The sequence below is a fragment of the Sabethes cyaneus genome, chromosome 3 (assembly GCF_943734655.1).
Source record: "Sabethes cyaneus chromosome 3, idSabCyanKW18_F2, whole genome shotgun sequence".
Lineage (NCBI taxonomy): Eukaryota > Metazoa > Arthropoda > Insecta > Diptera > Culicidae > Sabethes > Sabethes cyaneus.
The window spans coordinates 28,217,586-28,235,620 of record NC_071355.1 but is presented as its reverse complement, the minus strand read 5'-3'; the positions used below and the strand labels follow the sequence as shown (position 1 = coordinate 28,235,620).

At 38.5% G+C, this 18,035-nt stretch overlaps 1 protein-coding gene across 1 annotated transcript; it reads right to left on the bottom strand.

The window, feature by feature from the left end:
- Nucleotides 1-15,336: 15,336 nt before the first annotated feature.
- On the bottom strand, nucleotides 15,337-17,492 carry LOC128742440 (general transcription factor IIF subunit 1). Its single transcript, XM_053838807.1, has 3 exons — nucleotides 17,395-17,492; nucleotides 15,835-17,330; nucleotides 15,337-15,767 (listed from the first exon to the last, which is right to left on the bottom strand). Exons 1-3 carry the CDS (start codon nucleotides 17,407-17,409, stop codon nucleotides 15,557-15,559), a joined length of 1,722 nt encoding a protein of 573 aa, XP_053694782.1. The 5' UTR covers nucleotides 17,410-17,492; the 3' UTR covers nucleotides 15,337-15,556.
- Between the last annotated feature and the right edge of the window lie 543 nt (nucleotides 17,493-18,035).

Genomic DNA, 18,035 nt, shown 5'->3' with positions numbered 1-18,035 from the left:
ATGTTCGAATCTCGGCTGGGCGGCGCCACTACAGAGTCATTAGGATCGTTGCACTAGCCCCGTAATTTTCCTGTACTCGAATACTCGAATACTGGCTGCGAAGTCTGTCGATAAAGAAAGGTCAAGTTCTGAAGGACGTTTACACCCATGGCTTTGCTTTGCTCGTCTTTCAGTTTTCGTTTTCGTCTAACTCTTTTTATTTCCTTTACATCGTTTTACGTGTTCATCTGTTCCGTTTTGCTTTTTATTGATCCCGTTTTCTCGAGATAGTAAACATCTCTTTATTTTGTTTTTCACTACCTTGTTTCTATATTTCTACCGATATTTCTTTTTTATATCCTGTTGTTCGTCTTTTCTCTTCCGTGTTACCATTTTTAGTCCGTTTTTCTTTTTTTTTCTTCTTTTTCTGTCCTATTTTCCCATGTTTTGTCCCATCTTTCTCCATTTATATCCCGTTTGACCTCTTTTTTTCCATTTTCCTCGTTTCCTTTATCAGATTTCTTCTGTTCTTCTTTTCCCTTTTGGTTTGGTTTTGTTCCATATTTCCTTTCTTGTGTCATTTTGCTTTCTTTTTCCCTCGTTTTCTTCTTTTCCACTCTTTTCCTTTTTATTTGTTTCCCTTTTTGCATGCCAATTTTTGTTTTATTTTCCTCTTCCTGATCCGTTCTTTTTGTCTTCTTTTCTTGTCCCATTTTTTGCTTTTGCCTGAGTTTTAATTTTCCCTTGTTCCGTCGTTTAACCGCCCAGTTAGCTTCGAGGTACGATTCTGGACTAACAAGCCAGTCGTCGTATGTTCGAATCTCGGCTAGTCTCTTTTTGTGCCTCCTTTTCTCTCCCGTTGTTTACTCTTTTTTCACTGTTTATGTCCCATTTTCCCTCCCATCATGTTTCACGTTTTTTAGTTTTTTTATGTCAATTTTAGTCCTTTTCTCTCTTTTGCTATCCCAGTTGTCCAGTTTCTGTCACATTTTCCGTGCTTATGTCCCTTTCTGTTTTTCTCCTTCTGTCCCATTACACCTTTTTAGCCTTTTTTTCTCGAGAGCGGCCGGAGGCGAATTACGTCTAGATCCATCGTCCAGCTAAACTTTACTAGCAAAGTAATTTTCAAAAAGAAACTGTTTGCTCTACGCTGGTTGGTTTATGAAATGTTAAAAATTGAGTAGAAAAACAGAGTTTTTCAGTCATAATTCAGGAACAACAAAAAAAATTTTGAGTGAAAGATTAGGAATTGACAAACAAGAATAATTTCCATGGGACAGAACATAATTTACCGTCTTTTCTTCGGGAGTTTTGCACCATCACTTAACTTACAATTCGAATTAAAAATGGAAATGATTTGGTTTTAAATTGCGCTTAAAAATAGAAAAAAAATTAAGTTGGGCAATTAATTTACAGGTTACAGAAATTATTTTCTTTAACATTAAATTTTACACAGAAGAGGGGCTTGTGCCCCAGAATGGGCGTGGCCTGGCGTGCCAGTGTTGGAAAGACTACCGTCAAAAGAAAAAAATGCCTGACTTCATCATAATGGTCACGACAACAAATCATAAGGTGTATCTGATATACGTAGTTTGATAATTTTCATTTGGCAAGTTTTCCACTAGCATGCGCTAAAAATCAAGTTTTCTTTATTTGAAAGATTTGAAAAGATTTCCCTAAGTAAAGATTTTCCAGTGCAAATAAATACAGAAAAAATCGATGACGAAATTAGCGATCAAGAACCGAGTCAAGAACCAAGACACTCATAAAAGCTTTAGCTAAGAAATTAGCGCTCAGAACCTAATTACTTTCCGCAACACTGCCTTTAACTTCTTGCGCTTTAGTATAAAAACAATGTAAGAAGAATTGAAATTGAAGGTTTAGATATCGAATGCTGTTTAAACTATAGCAATTGACAAAATTATATGCAATTGACATCACAAGCCCTGCTTGACGTTCTAATTGTAGCCCGAATAATATAAATAGCTTATAAATATATTTTTAAACAAGGCCAAGGCATAAATTGAAAGCTACCGTTGTAACCTACATGACATCGATACAAGCATATTCTTACTAGTTTATAATTACTGTTCTATTATACCCTAGCATACTAATGTATATCTACCACACTACAGCAGCCATAAACGGACAAATTTATTGCGGGAAATTCCCGGATCTAAAACCCAGGCAGAGGCTTGCCGTATATGCAGATCGGACCGCACCGCAATTGGCAGGGCAAAACAAACTCCTTCAAGATAATGCACGTATGAAAAGGTGTTTACAAATTAATACTACTTACGGGTTTAAGCTGTCGGTCGGTGATGATACCTGATACCTACGTTTTGTTAGTGCCTTTTACCTAACATTTTACTTAACTGAAGTTTGGTTTTATTTGAAAAGAGAACGTATTTGTTGATGGAAAAAAATCTCTGTATGTATTATGACATTTTCTCTTCCATTTAGCAAAGGCTACTTGATGCGCATAAGTCATAGTAAGTCGGTCTTTCTATTCAAGCCACATGCTAAATTTTGTTTATTGCTGGCTTTGTTTAAATTGAATAGCCGCAGGCTGTACAATTTGGGACATTGACGCAATAAAGATCCGTTCCCTAAAACAGCCAGCATACGAAAATCACTAATGAGTTTCAGTTTTACTGCCTTTTTGTGTATTACAGTTTCATCGATTATTTGCGCTTGCTTCCTGCTGCAACCTAATTACTGAGGATTTATCCCGCCCTATTTTTTGAAAATTTCAAAAAGCTTGAAGCTTCGTACGGGTGAATGGGGTGACTTCTGCGAGTATGTATTCGATCCTTATATCCTACGATTCAGGTACATATTAAGGTTGTTTCTTCCTTTGCTTTTGTATGCTGATAGTTATCTATCCAGTATGCGTAGTAGTGCTTACGAGAGCTTTTATGCTTACCTTAGCGTTAGTTTATTCGTACGCACAGGTTAACCCGAGCTACTAAACATAACAAACATATTACCTATACAGATGCACGGCAATCAATACATAAAGTCTCTGGTCAGGATCAGTAGCTACCATTAGTACCGTAGCTGCAGAGCCGATCACTAACCGTTTCAGAACTTTGGAAATTTAAAATCGCTTATCATGCAGGACAACACAGTATTTCGGCGATCCTCTACGTTCCGGCGACCCATCCGGTATAGAAAACACCGCAACGTTGTGGAGAAAGCTGTTGATTGTGGCGAGACCCCAACGAACTTATTGTCCTCGGCAGGTTCGCTGCGTCCGAGCGAAAAGGCATCAACACCGAGAGAGAATAGCCTTCTCGACGCGTCGATCACAGACGATGATATGCAGCTGCTGATACCCACCGCTAGCGCTAAACGATCGTCGCTGAGGAAGCGGAAACGATCGGTCCGTGTTGGAAAAATCGTATCTGTTAGTAACCAAGTGACGCAGGTCATGGCATCGGTAATGCTTCGTTTGAAACCAGCCAGAAAAGCGCCGTACAGTAAGATGAACAACTTTGCCGGTGTTAAACATTGTGATAGCTGCAAAATGTGCGATATTTTTAAAAACTAGTGCCATATATGTGATATTTTTAGAAACTAATTAAAATTATTTATCAATAAATTTCATTATACAAAACAAGTTACAATTTTCGTATTTAATATAAGAAAGCATAAAAAAATATATATGCAGGAGCAATCGACACACCGCCGTTTTCAAAATACCTAAAAATATTTATATGATAATCGTGGTTGAGTGTTGAATGTGATCAGATTAGGTTTGATAGAAATTTGGAACCGAATGCAAAATTACTTAATTTCACTGCATCAGAGATTTACGAAGTTTAAGTTTACACGAGCCAACCGTTAAGCTGCGTTTGCAACCGTTTTAGCTACATTTGTCGAAGATTTTTGAAATTTTTCTTTAGCTTGTTGTTTTTTGTTTCTACTTCTTCTATTAAATGTACCATATATATATATATATATATATATATATATATATATATATATATATATACAGTTGGGTGAAATGTGTACAAAATAAGTCGGATGGTTTCGGAATCTTATGACAATTCACATGCGGTCACAATTCGTGCAATTATGAACGAAAAAATGTTTCAAGGATTCTATATGTTTTATTTTCTGGTCCCAGAAAACTCTGATTTTCTAATTTTTATGCATTTTACTTTGCTTCAACTAAACCTCGTCTAATCTAAAGCAAATCTCATACTAAGCAGTCAATCCTGGAAAATGCCGATTGCTGAAAACAATTATTTTTCTTGGCGACGGTCAGACCAACTGTGTATAGCATGTACTGCAAAGCATATTCCAAAGAAACCAGAAACAAAGAACTATAGAATTGATGCCTGATTCCATTCAATTTCCTAAAATCAAGAGGAAGGCAGAAAGCGTGAACCTCCTGTACCAAAGGCTTCCTACATTATATGTACTTGGGACGGAGAATTTAAAAAACAAGTTCTTCGTCAATTCCTTGAAGATGAAAGTAAACTGGGAATGCAAAATTATCACCCGTTGAATAATTAACCGTATTTAGTTTAATCACGTTAAACATTAGTTTATTTTAAGGTTTTCTTTGATCAATTGAGTGAGTTATTGAAGGGATATTGTTGGTAACAAGTCGGTCTTATCAAAAGCCATTCCTATGTGTTAATTGCTCAAAATTGACTGAAATACATCATGAGATAAAGTTGAAATAAAGAGCTCTATCCTATATGGAATGAAGAAGTTCTAGTGAATGGAAGTCGCTGAAAGTGTCCTCAATTCTCAGGTTAGATGTTCGGACAGGTGACTGCAGCAAACCCAGGATATCCGAGCCTGGGACCCAATCAATTTAGTACATAAAGGGTGTCCACGGTTAAATTGCAACATACCCAAATTGTCACACACGGGTGACGTGTCCCCATCCATTAGTAACGCTCTACTATTACCGACACACTGATACTATACGGCACTTCCTACTAGCTGTCATAATCAGAGCAAAAGCGATGGTAAAAAGCGGTGCGAATGTGAGTAGTGTTGGGATCAAAATTCATGCCAAGTTGAAATAAATAATACCTATATCTAAATTTCTTTGCATACTATATTTAGTGATAAATTATAGCTATTGGTCACTACAGTTAATATTATTACCTACAACTATCTAAATTCACCCTGATGGAAAACTCTGTCAGAAGTAAGTCTAGCTTAAATTCTAACCTAATTCAAAGGAGCTTAACCCTCTGACGGGTAAGACCGTCTGTAGACGGCCTTCTCTTTTGGAGCTCCAGAGCCATATACGAAATTTATCTTGAATTGACAATATGAGAAATGTGTTCAGAACAGATTTGGTGATATCTTGATAGGGTAGATGATCCATTAGTTGCGCCACTAAGCACAATATAACTTCATTTTGCTTGTTTATTGAGGTACATATATGCTTCAATCAATGATTGTGGGATTTAAATTTATTAAATACAAGGTATTTGTTACAAGGCAAGACAATTGCTTTCGTTGTACGAGAAGCTTTATAAAGAAAAAATGAATTTTTTGATTCAATCATATTGTACCAACAGTTTGCTTAATTAAGCTAATGTTTCCTTAATTAAGTTTGATGTTCCTTTAGTTGTGGTATTCCATATACATTGCTAGGTTGCTAAGTGAAAAAACATCGTAGCAAAACTATAGATGAGCGCCTATAGTTGTGCTCTTCAACTGCGCGTTGGATTTTGGAAAATTGGTATTTTAGCAAATAATGCTTTAATTTTAAATGGTGTAGTCTAACTACCAATACTTCTAAAAACTTGTTTTATATAATGAATGTAATTGTTTTATCTAAAATGCTACGGTGACGAAAATATGCATTAATAATGAATAGTAGCGCAACTATTGGTACTACCACAACTATTGGATCAACTACCCTACTAATATCACAACATTCTGACCATGCGTTCAAAAGTTATCATCTTCCAAAAACAATAATTCCAAAAAATTCCGAAAAAAAATTGTGGTGCGAATATTCCCGTTTGTACGGTTGAAGAAAAAGGACATCTAGAACAAAATGTTCGATCTCAAATTTTTTCTATGAGTAATTTACATGTTTTTTTTATCAATTTCGTGAAATATTTGAACTGAAAAAAAATTGGGTAGAGCGTTAGGCATGAAAAACTAAGAAGAGAAATTGGACGATTTCATACCTAGCGGTCCTCTAGATACATATTTTCCCATGAAAATCAACACTCGAGCTTCTTTCAAGTGTACTTTCATGATAAAGTAATCATTTGCTCGATCGCATCGTTTCTACGATGGTGCCCGTTAGAGGGTTAACTCGGGCATTATACATACTTACAGCCTAAAGTTAAACAGAGCTAAACGCTTCAAGATACTAAAAAGTTGAACAAGAATTACTAAACGTAAGTGAACTTTTCTTTCGCATAAATTGTATTTATAATCACCCCGATATGTTTCTCCCAAAGGAATTTTTTAACTCCAATCGTCACAAAATAAAGAGTTTAAAAAATCGGAAAATTGGTCTTGTTTTAATAACACAAATTGTCCTAACTGTTGCACTGTTTTAATTGAAAGAAAGAGAAAATTCAAAATGCATTGTGTGAGTCTTTTCATCAGGCGCTGAAAACTGGCGTCGAAAGAACAGCTCGTTCAAAAAAAATTCTGCATAAAAAAATTCTGAGACCGATTTCCGGGAATTCGAGAAAAACCGGGTAATTTTGAAGTAAAATCTTCTCAAATGTCCTAAAGTAGTAAAAACATTTGAAGAAATGAAGAAAGTATGGGTAAATATGCAAAAACATGTCGATTCTGAGATTGTGCAAAACCTCATGGGTGAAATTAAGGCCAAAGTACAATGTAATTAAGGTCAATGTAGATCGGCTTAATTGGTTGAAAATGGTTAAGAAATGAGAATTACATTTTTAACCCTTTATCGGTACATTGGGGTCAATTTGACTCCAGGCCACTATAACTTTTTTATTTTTCAATGAATTAAACTACTGCTTTCGCGACTAGATGTGTCTACCGGAGATTATTATCTTTTATTATAGAAGTTTTTGAACAAAAAAATTCGAAAACTTACGTTTTGCGACTATTTTATTGAAAAACTTTCGTTGTCTGTACATTGCACAGTGGTCCAATTAGCGAAATACGTGATCGTTTGATATAGCGCCGAAACGTGAAGTTTTTCGCATATAGTGTCTTTAAGAACATTTCTTTGTATAACAAGCCCCTTCTTGTGAGAGAAATCTTTGGGTGATTAATTCGCTTAAAAGTGGGATAAGAAATTTATTTTCTCGTATATTCGAGATACAGGTTTAGTACTTTCGGCAAAGTTGTAGTAAATATCAATACAAATAACTTTGTCAAAGACACCATACTTGTATCTCTTCATGGAAATTGTCTATGAAGCGTTATTCAAAACAGTTTTTAAGCCCTGAGTTATTCTGGCCAACTTTTACGTGTTCAGTGTTCTAAAAAGTTGTTTATCTTGCTAAAATCAACGTTTTTGTAGAACATTATTATACGTGATTTTCTAAAGTTTCGGAGATATTGAGCTTTTTTGATTAAAAATAGTACTTCTTTGAGCTTCAATATTTCCCAAGGTGGCAAATAGTGGTAGATGAAACAACTCGTACTTAAAAATACAACAAAAAGATATGTTACTTATTTAATTTTTTTTTGAGTAAGGTTAATTGTTAACTGTTTGTCAATTCGTGTTTTCTAATTAAATAGTGTTTTCTAATTCAGTCATTCCGAGAAAATTCGGTCTTCTGCGACTGTCGTTAAAATTCGGCCATTTGGATTTCGGCCATTCGTGATTCGACCATTTGTGTTTCGGCTATTTGGTACCAGCCCATTATGAGTGCTGTCTTTTGAAAAGACATCAATCGAAGGTATTGAACATAATAGACTTAAGGTGAAATTAGTCGTTATCGATTCTGCCGATTTCAAAAGCAGTTTTTTTGTTTGAAACAAAAATTCTGTTCATGAAAATATATTCGCTGTGTTCAGACTGGCAAGAAGAATGCAGTATTTACATTTTTATAAACAGAATCTCGCTTTTGTGCCCAAAAACTGCTTCCGAAATTGGGCCTTCCGACGAAAAGTCAATGACTGCTAGTTTCCCCTTAAGTTGGTTATTTGGAAGCTTTTCTCTTATTAATTGCGTCAAATAATTTTAAGTCTACATTCATTTTCGACTCGAAAATAGGCGAAAAAATTGCAGGTAACGCAACTTGTTAGAAAGAGATTGTCAACATAAACAAAATGGCGTGTGATGGATTTTTAACTAAGACAACTATAACTAATGAGGATACAAACAGATACTGTCAATTGATACTTGCTTTTATGGGTTTTTTGTTGTACTTTTAAGTACGAGTTGTTTGATCTGCCACCATTTGCCACCTTGGTAAATATTTAAGCACAAAGTAGTACTATTTTTCATCAAAAATGTTCAAAATCTCCGAAACTGCAGAAAATCACTTATGATAATGTTCTACAAAAACGTTGATTTTAGCAAGATAAACAACTTTCTGGAACACTATGAACACGTAAAAGTTGGCCAGAATAACTCAGGGTTTAAAAACTGTTTTGAGGGGTTGTCCACGAATAACGCTTCATTGATAATTTCCATGAAGAGATACAAGTATGGTGTCTTTGAAAAAGTTGTTTGCATTAATATTTACCACAAGTTTGCCGAAAGTACCAAACCTGTATCTTCAATGTACGAGAAAACAAATTTCTTATCTCACTTTTAAGGGAATTAATCACCCAAAGATTTCTCTCACAAGAAGAAGCTTATTATACCAAGAAATGTTCCTAAAGACACTGTATGCGAACAACTTCACGTTTTGGCGCAATATCACACGATCACGTATTTCGTTGAAAGGACCACTGTGCATTGGGGTCAATTTGACCCCAAAATTCAAACTGTTATACCTCAGCGAAAACTTGACGGATATCCGAATTTTTAGATGTTTCAAAAGGACAATTTAATGGAATAAATGATAAAATTAGGAATGGAGACTAAAAATAAATCGGAAAAATCGGATTTTTTCAGATTTGTGACGTTTATATCACGAGATTCGTACCACCTAGAACGATGCTTCCTTCTACAAAAATATACGTGAACACGAGATCTTCAAAGTTATGCGTGGCATTTTACAGGATTTGCTCGCTGGTTTTTCTACATAAACGCTAGAAAGGTTCAACTGCGACCAATATTTATAAAATGGTATATATATGGTACACCACCTGGTGGATGAATACTGAGTCGTTCACCAAGGTTTAATCTACCACCGGACTATGTTCGCTTCATATCTAGACTATCTAATCAACTTTAGTGAGAACAAGAACGATTTACACGAGCAGAACCCAAAAACTTGAGACCAAAACAGACCGATTCAGACTATACATAAATGTTGCAAACAGCCAGAGTTATGAGATGATTTCGAACGATTGATAGCTATAAACCATACAGAACAGCAAACTTTGAACGCGTTTTTCTAGAAATCAGAGTTTTGTCACGTGGTTCGGTCTGACTTAACCATATAGATTTTTACAATATCACAAGTTGAGTTTAAGTAAATTTACCTTTTTTAAAATCAAAAATTCTCTCCAAATTACTTCAAAATAATAATAAATAAAACTTCTGCACTACCACTTGGTTTCAATTAGCTTTTTGTTTGGTTTTTCTCCTTCCGTTTTCACTTCCGTCGATGACAATTCGTAACGATGACAGTTTTCGCTCACTGTTGATCACTCCTCACCTTCGGTAGGGCTGCCAGTGGTGCCGCAACAGCCCCGCCCCGTAATTCTGGTGTGTCCACTACTAGAACCAGACCTACGCTCTCCAACTTCAGGCACCGCCAACTTAGCTACCGGGCGTTTGTAGACACCCTTTATTGTTCGCACTATCGCTTGCCTGACGCGCCCGTCGATGACCTTGATGACCCCCTCCACGATTCCTCGAATCCACGTCTTTCTATTCTCGTTGAGTGCAAGATAGACTACGGCACCAGGCTCGATCGGTTCTTCGACACGCAAAACGCCGTATCGCCATCAAGCATGCCTGACTTGACGAACTATGGGATTGCTCTTGTGACAAGGCAAGTAAACAATGCCACCCATTGCTTCTCTACACGCTGACCGACGGTAACCTGCAAAGGACCGAAGAAGTCCACCCCAGTAAAGCTGAATGGACGACGATTGGGAGTTACGCGTTGCACAGGTAACGGTGCCATCCTTGGTGCTTCCGGTTTGCATTTTCTAGTTTTGCACCACATACAGCTATCCATCACCTTTCTGAATTCGGATCGAAGATGTGGTATATAGAACTTTTGGCGCACTTCGTTAGTGACCGTCTCTTGCCCTGCGTAGCCGAACTTTTGATGGTAATGTTCCAACAGCGCTCTTGAGAACTTGAGGACAACTCAAAACAACTTTCAAACCTGATCCAACAAGCTTATCACGAAAGCTGTCCTGCAAAGGAACGCTCTACGAATAGAGATGTACCTTGGTGGAACAAAACTTTGGAGAAATTTAGGAAGAAAACTCGGAAATTATTTAACCGGGCTAAACGAACACAACAGTGGGAGGAGTATAAACAAACTCTCACTGCCTATAATAGGGAAATACGAAGATCAAAGAGGATTCACTGGAGGCACACATGTGAAAACATTGAAAATACTCCAGCAACCGCTAGATTGCAGAAAATCCTCGCTAAAGATCATTCTAATGTGTTAGGTACATTGAAAAAAGAGGACGGCTCTTTTACTAACTCAACTAAGGAAACATTAGAATTAATGATGAGAACACATTTTCCCTGTTCAATCATTAATACATGCGGAGACCAAAGTGCACCGGCATTGAGAACTGTAAATCTTGAAACCAGGACAGACATTCACGAAATAGCGAATGAAATGACTGGGTTAGATAGAAACAGGAATGATGCTTGTACTTTGGCCAAAAAAATTTTTACGAGAAGCAAGGTTGAATGGGCGATTGACACTTTTGAACCCTTCAAATCGCCGGGTAGGGATGGAATTCTTCCTGTACTACTGCAGAAGGGCAAGGCGTTTTTAACACCTATTCTAACAAACCTTTTTCAATCAAGCCTGATACTAGGCCATATACCAGCAGTATGGCGACAAGTACGGGTCACGTTCATTCCGAAGGCTAATAAGAAGGATAAAACTTCACCTAAATCCTTCAGGCCGATAAGTTTATCCTCTGTTGTCTTAAAAACAATGGAAAAAATAATTGATGAGCATATAAAGTCATCATATATAGCTCAAGATCCGTTGAGCAAATAACAATTCGCATATCAAGAAGGCAAATCTTCGATAACAGCAGTACAAACTGTTGTAAAAAAAATAGAAAAGTCATTTGAAGCGAAGGAAATTTCACTAGCTGCCTTCCTAGACATAGAAGGCGCATTTGATAATTCATCTCATAATTCAATGATTACGGCTATGACGAAACGTGGTTTCGATATATCCATTATCCACTGGATTAGCGAAATGTTATCAAAAAGGGAGATATCAGCAAACCTTGGAAGCTCATCTGTAAGCGTTAGAGCAGTAAAAGGGTGCCCACAAGGAGGCGTAATATCACCTTTATTGTGGTCTTTAATAGTTGATGATCTTCTTCAAAAGTTGACAGCGCTAGGCTTTGAAATAATTGGCTTCGCAGATGATATAGTCATAATTGTTCGAGGAAAATTTGATTCTATTATCGCTGACCGAATGCAAATGGCTTTAAATTTGATTTCATCATGGTGTGATAGGCAGGGCCTCAGCATAAATGCCAATAAAACTACTATCATACCATTTACGAGAAGAAAACAATTTACATTAAACAACATCAGATTGAAAGGAACACTTTTAAAACTTTCAGACACTGTCAAATATCTTGGAGTATTTCTTGACAGAAAACTCAATTGGAACACACATCTAGAGCAAGCAGTAAACAAAGCTACAAATGCTCTATGGATATGTAAAAGAACTTTTGGTAAGCAATGGGGACTGAAACCGAAGATGATTTATTGGATCTATTCGGCAATTGTCAGACCCAGGATTACCTATGCCTCGTTGGTCTGGTGGCCAAAAACGAAAGAGAAAGCTACCCAAAAAAAGCTGGAAAGACTTCAAAGGCTAGCCACTCTTTCAATAACAGGTGCAATGAGAAGTACACCATCGAAGGCATTGGATGCTTTACTCTATATACTTCCATTGCATCAGTTTATACAATTAGAAGCTGAAAAGAGTGCTCTAAAAATCAAAAGATCAATGAACCTCTTTGAAGGTGATCTAACAGGTCATCTTAGTATTCTAAAAACTATTAGTATTAATCCTATTGTAAATAATAATGAAGATTGGATGGAGAAAAAATACAACTTTAATCGAATATTTCGGGTATTTGAGCCTAGACGTGATTATTGGGAAGATGGTGGTCCCGATCTTCGTCCAGGCTCGACAGTTTTCTATACAGACGGTTCAAAAATGGACAATCAAGTTGGAGCAGGAGTGACTGGCCCAGGAATAGACATGTCAATTTCTATGGGCAGATGGCCAACTGTATTCCAAGCTGAAATACAAGCAATTATAGAATGTACGACTGTGTGCTTGCGCAGGAACTATAGACATTCAAATATATGCATCATGTCAGACAGCCAAGCAGCTCTAAACGCTCTAAAGTCGGCGACATGCACATCAAAACTTGTCTGGGAATGTATTCAATTACTCCAAAAATTGTCTTGTCGTAATAAAGTCAACCTGTATTGGGTCCCAGGTCACTGTGGAATCGATGGAAATGAAAGAGCTGATGCGCTTGCAAGACTCGGATCATCTCATCAATTTGTAGGACCTGAGCCCTTCTGTGGTTTATCTGCCTCTGCTTTAAAAATGGAGCTAAAAGCATGGGAATGTGCGAAAGTGGAATCAAATTGGAATAACACTTTCATTGCTAGGCAGTCGAAACGGTTTATCTCTCCAAACGTTTCAATGACTCGCAAAATCCTGGAGCTTTCGAAGAAAGATCTTAGCATTTATACTGGTCTTATAACAGGACATTGTCCGAGCCGATATCATCTGAAGCTAATGGGAAAACTTCAAGATGATATATGTCGCTTCTGTGGCATAGAAAAAGAAGACTCGGAACACCTGTTATGCCGATGTCCGGCAATTCTCAATAAAAGATTAAGGTTCTTTGAAAGAGGGCTGTTAGAACCCTCTGATATTTGGAGAACAACTCCCAGCGCAGTAGTGCACTTCATCCGAAGTGCATCACCAGGCTGGACAAATGCTATTAGTCAAACAATGACGATCACTTCTGATAGTGGTACGTCATCTTGACAACATAGCTATAATAAAACGGGGGATATATCACAATAGATCAAACAAATGGTCGCAGTGATAAAAATACCCAACATGAAAAAAAAAAAAAAAAAAAAAAAAAAAAAAAAAAAAAAAAAAAAAAAAAAAAAACAGCGCTCTTTCTGCTACTTGATACTCCTCACGGATCAATGGTTTCTCGATCGTCAGCTGCTTCTTCATGACCAACGCTTTGACATTCGTTGGTGCTGAAACTGTTTCGATAGCCTTTCCTAGTCTCTTTACCACCCGTAGATTATCGATAAACCTCTTCACACATGCCAGCGTTCTGACGAGCACGTTCCATTTGGAAAATCTGATGACGTCCACCAACTGAGCTTGTGCTTCGATGTCATGTAACAAGGACGCCGTTCGGATCTCTTCTTCTGAATTCGGATTCGTGGATCGATGCGGCGGCGTCCATACAAGAAATGTGGACCCCGAAACCAAGAAACCAGCTGTGGGCCTTTGTTCCACTTGGTCAATTGGTCTGCTACATTTAACTTGGTTGGCAGCCATCGCCACTCCGATGGCTGTGACCGGCTGATGGTCTTCCCGATCCGGAATGCCACGAACGGCTTGTATTTCCGTTGATCGGAGACAATCCACGACTGCACGGTGCGAGAGTCCGTCCAATACAAAACTTGCGTCGCTGTCAAGCTGTGATACTCTTTGATTGTGTTTGCTAGACGACATCCCAAGACGGCTGCCATCAGTTCCATCCGGGGGATTGACACTTGTTTGGTCGGAGCGACCGTTAATTTCGCCTGTACAGCGTACACCGAGGGATACCATCAGCCAGGACCAGCCTACACATCCGTATGCCTTTTCGCTGGCGTCTGCAAAAATGTGCAGTTGCAACGTTGAGTAGTCGAGGGCTAACCCATCGCCGAAGTGACGAAGTGCTAAGTGACCCGTCCACAATTTCCAGTTTTCGTGCGCTTCACCTTGACCACCTTCACCATGACTTGATCCCACTCACAGCCCATTCCCCACAGAATTTGGATCAGCGCCTTCGCATAGAAGGTGAACAGTGCTAGTAGTCCTAGAGAGTTAAAAATACTCATGACGCAGCTAAGCACTACACGCTTTGTTGGCACCTGTTCGTCGTATAAATACGGTACCTGGTGTCAGTAGTGGCCCCGTTTCAACGAGAATTATTCAACTGTCAAATCATAGCAAGTCAACTGTCAGTTCGATAAAGAAAATGAAAAAAAAAAATCTGCATGCGCTAGAAGATGTAATTTTCTTTCTGTCGAAAATAACGGATACATCGTTATTAAAATAGTGTTTTTGCTTTCTATCAAGCTTGTTGAGTTTTTAATTCCCTTAATTGGAATATCTAATTGAAAAAAAAACGATTTTTAAATTTTAAAAGTTTTTAAATATTCAGCAGAATATTATCCAAATTTGAACAACTATGTTTGAGGAGCGAAAGACGGACCCTCAAAGCTAGGGAAAGACGGATATAACCAATTTTGCTTTCCAAATATCTACTAATTGTACCCGTAAAACAAATCGGAAGGCGTAGAATAGTGAGCAGTTGGATGAACAAGAGCAGGAATTGGTACTACATCTGCGAGATCTAGAAAAGAGATTCTACCGAGTCATGATGGCTGACGTAAAGAAACTTGCTTACGACTTGGCGGAAAAAAGCAACTACAGCACCCATGCAACAAAATCACTAAGCTGCTGGAAGAGCTTCAATAACTAAGTATCTGAAACGAAATCCCAAATTGTCGTTTCGAATGCCTGAAGCTAATTCTGTTGCCCGAGCCAGAGGATTCATTAAAGCTTCTGTGCCCTTGTTTTTCGATTTATTAGGAGCGCTGATTAATCCCAGGTTTTCCGCTGATCGGATCTATAACCCCCGCCGATGAAAGCGGTGTTTGCACCGTAAGTTTTTGTTTTGATTGCTTCTTCTTTTATCCTAGAATTTGTCATCGATTTTCAAAACGCAATTAAGTTCGAAGCCATCGAACCTCGATTCGATTTATTGTACTAAAATAAGAAAAGGCATTCCTCTATTAAGATGTGTGGTTATAATAAATCAGAATTTGTTTTTAAAAATAGAAATCAACGAGGAAGTAGGTAAATTAAATAGAAATCAAATCTAACTAAAACGAGGGCCAAGTAAAACAGTTGCTTCCAACAGGAATAATACGGTTTAGAAGTAGTTTTCCTAGATCCGTCAGTGCGCCAGTATTGGGCTGTTATCACTTGGGTACCTTAATGCTGAGATACATCTTACCCTGAATAGTCTGCTTAACGGGATTGATCTTTTTCAAGATGGCAGTCATTGTTTCAACAAGTTTCTCGCTCGAAACACCAGTTTTCTTGTTCTTGAACTTAGTGAGCAGCTCCGTGGTAGTCATCGGTTTGCGCATCAGATAGCGCCTCACCGCTTCTTCCGTTATACCATAATCACTGCAACAAATAGAGAAAAAACAATATCTTAGAACCATTTCATGCTTAAACAAATCAATGAACTTACTCTTTACTGTTGCTAACAAGGCCGGTAAATGTGGGCGGTAAAGACATCGCCGAGTCCATTTTGATCTTCTTGGCCGGTGTCGACATGGGACTGTTGCTGTTGTCCGACCCGGTAAGGTCTGCCGAAGGCATATTCGATCCAGCTAGCTTCCGTTTCATTCCTTCCTGCTGGGATGCACTAGGTGAAGCCGACCGAGAATTATTAGCGCTGGACAAATTCGAACCAAGACCTTCTTTGTCTTTCTTGTGTTTTTTCTTTTGCTTCGAATTACTGTTGTCGGCATCGGAATCCGAACTGTCCGAGCTGGAACCACTTGATGAGTCCTTCTTATCGTTATCAGACTTCTTCTTCTTTTTATTTTTCTTCTTTTTCTTAGATTCCTTAGAATCTTTTTCCTTATTGTCCTTCTCTTTATCCTTAGAGGATTTACCGTTCTTTTCTTCCTCTTTTTGGTTCTCCTCTTCTTCAGATTTCTTTTCTTCATCTTCGGAGTCTTCGTCCGACGTTAATAGTTTGCGGAGGGCATCTTCCTCTGCAACTGACTTCAGCTCTTTATTGGCTTTCGTTTCCGGTTCGGATTCGCTTTCCGATGAGTCGGAAATATAATCAAGCTCTCGGCCCTCCTCGTCGCCATCGTCCGATTCTTCCAAAGCTTCCTCATCTACGTCTCGTTTCTTTTTCTTGCTTTCAGCCAAAGCTTTCTTTTTATTTTTGGCCTTTTTGTCTGCTTCGTCGTCACTATCTTTCTCCTTAGGCTTTCCTTCGCCGTCATCATCCGATGAACTCATATCATCCGAATCGATCCACTCGTCCATATCGCTGATTTTCAAATCCTTCGCTTTTGCGCCACCACCCTTTTTACCCTTGGCTTCTTCTTGATCTTCCACGGTGTCATCATCGCCCTTCATACGTTTTCGTAACATCAGCGAAAAGTAGTTCATCACTTTCTTCCTTCTACCAAACTCTTGTTCGGCTTCTTCAGCCGATAGCGCTTTATACCGTTGAATAGGTTGGAAGTTATACCATTCGTGCAAAGGATATGCTTCAATCGCTCCGTCCGGAGCATGCGTAAATACATAGAAGGCCGCATTTTCGCCTACGCCTCCCTCTCGAATGCCACGAAACTTCTTGCCGTCTTTTTTACCACCTGCCTTCAGTATCCAGGGTTGCGCTTCCGGTCGATATTTTTTGGCAATAATTCCATAGCGCTTCCGGCGAGCCTCCTCCCTCAGGTCACGATTAAACTCGGAACCAGCTCCGAACTTCGGCAATTCATCGTCAAATCCCTTGAATTCCTTTAAATTATTCTCCCGTTCCATCTTGACCGAACGCCACTGAGTGAAGTCAACGTTTAACGTTGCGTTGAAGCGCATTACATGGTACTTTTTCTTTAAATTCTTCGGTACACGGATTGTAAACTCCTGCACCGAAACAGGTGGACCGGACGAGCTACCAGCTGCTCCGCCAGCGGCAGATCCGCTGCCCGAAGGGTGACTCTACAAACATAAGCGAAATTTAGTACCATTTTTCGATGTTGTCGTGATTATTTTAAATACTTACAGATGGTCCACTCATTAGGCAACTTTAACTGACTTCTTAGAGTGTTTTTTCTACTACAATTTTCTAAAAAACTTCCAACTTTCTAAAACACTCAGCGATGTGTTTCACAACAACAAAAGACGAAAAGACAAAAGAAAGAAAGAATAACTGATAAAGGATGAGAAACACGCTAAATCTGAATAAACAAATATGAAGGTTAAAATAACTGCCGGTCCTGGCTAGGCGAAAACGACAAAAACGAACAGTTTCTCGCTTAGGCCCCTTAGGGTACCGCCATCAGAGTGCAAGCGACATGCGACGCGACGCGACATTTATTGCTGTAGTTATACGCGCAGCCCTTTTTCGCCCGAAGCAGGACTGTGCATTTAGCAACATGAGAGCGAAGTCGTGTCGCGTCGCTGTCGCGAGTTTTTATTTCTAAACCTAAACCATAGATCAGCCACAGGTTGAATAAAATCAGCTATAAAAGCGTTTGATCAGCCTAAAATTGGTACTTGGGTTGCCTTCCTTTTTTGGAGGGAAGCAGCAGCGGATTGTAGCAGCAAGAAGCTTGCAATAAACAGGTTAACAATTAAATTATACCTGCTTTGCCATGTTCCATATTAATCTCTTACCTTTTGCGGGAAACTGCAAAACTGATG

What these genes read in the sequence shown, in the direction of transcription:
- LOC128742440 (XM_053838807.1), bottom strand. An exon ending in CTTGTTAGCAACAGTAAAGA is followed by an intron (nt 15,768 to 15,834) that starts GTAAGTTCATTG and finishes TATTTGTTGCAG; the next exon opens with TGATTATGGTATAACGGAAG.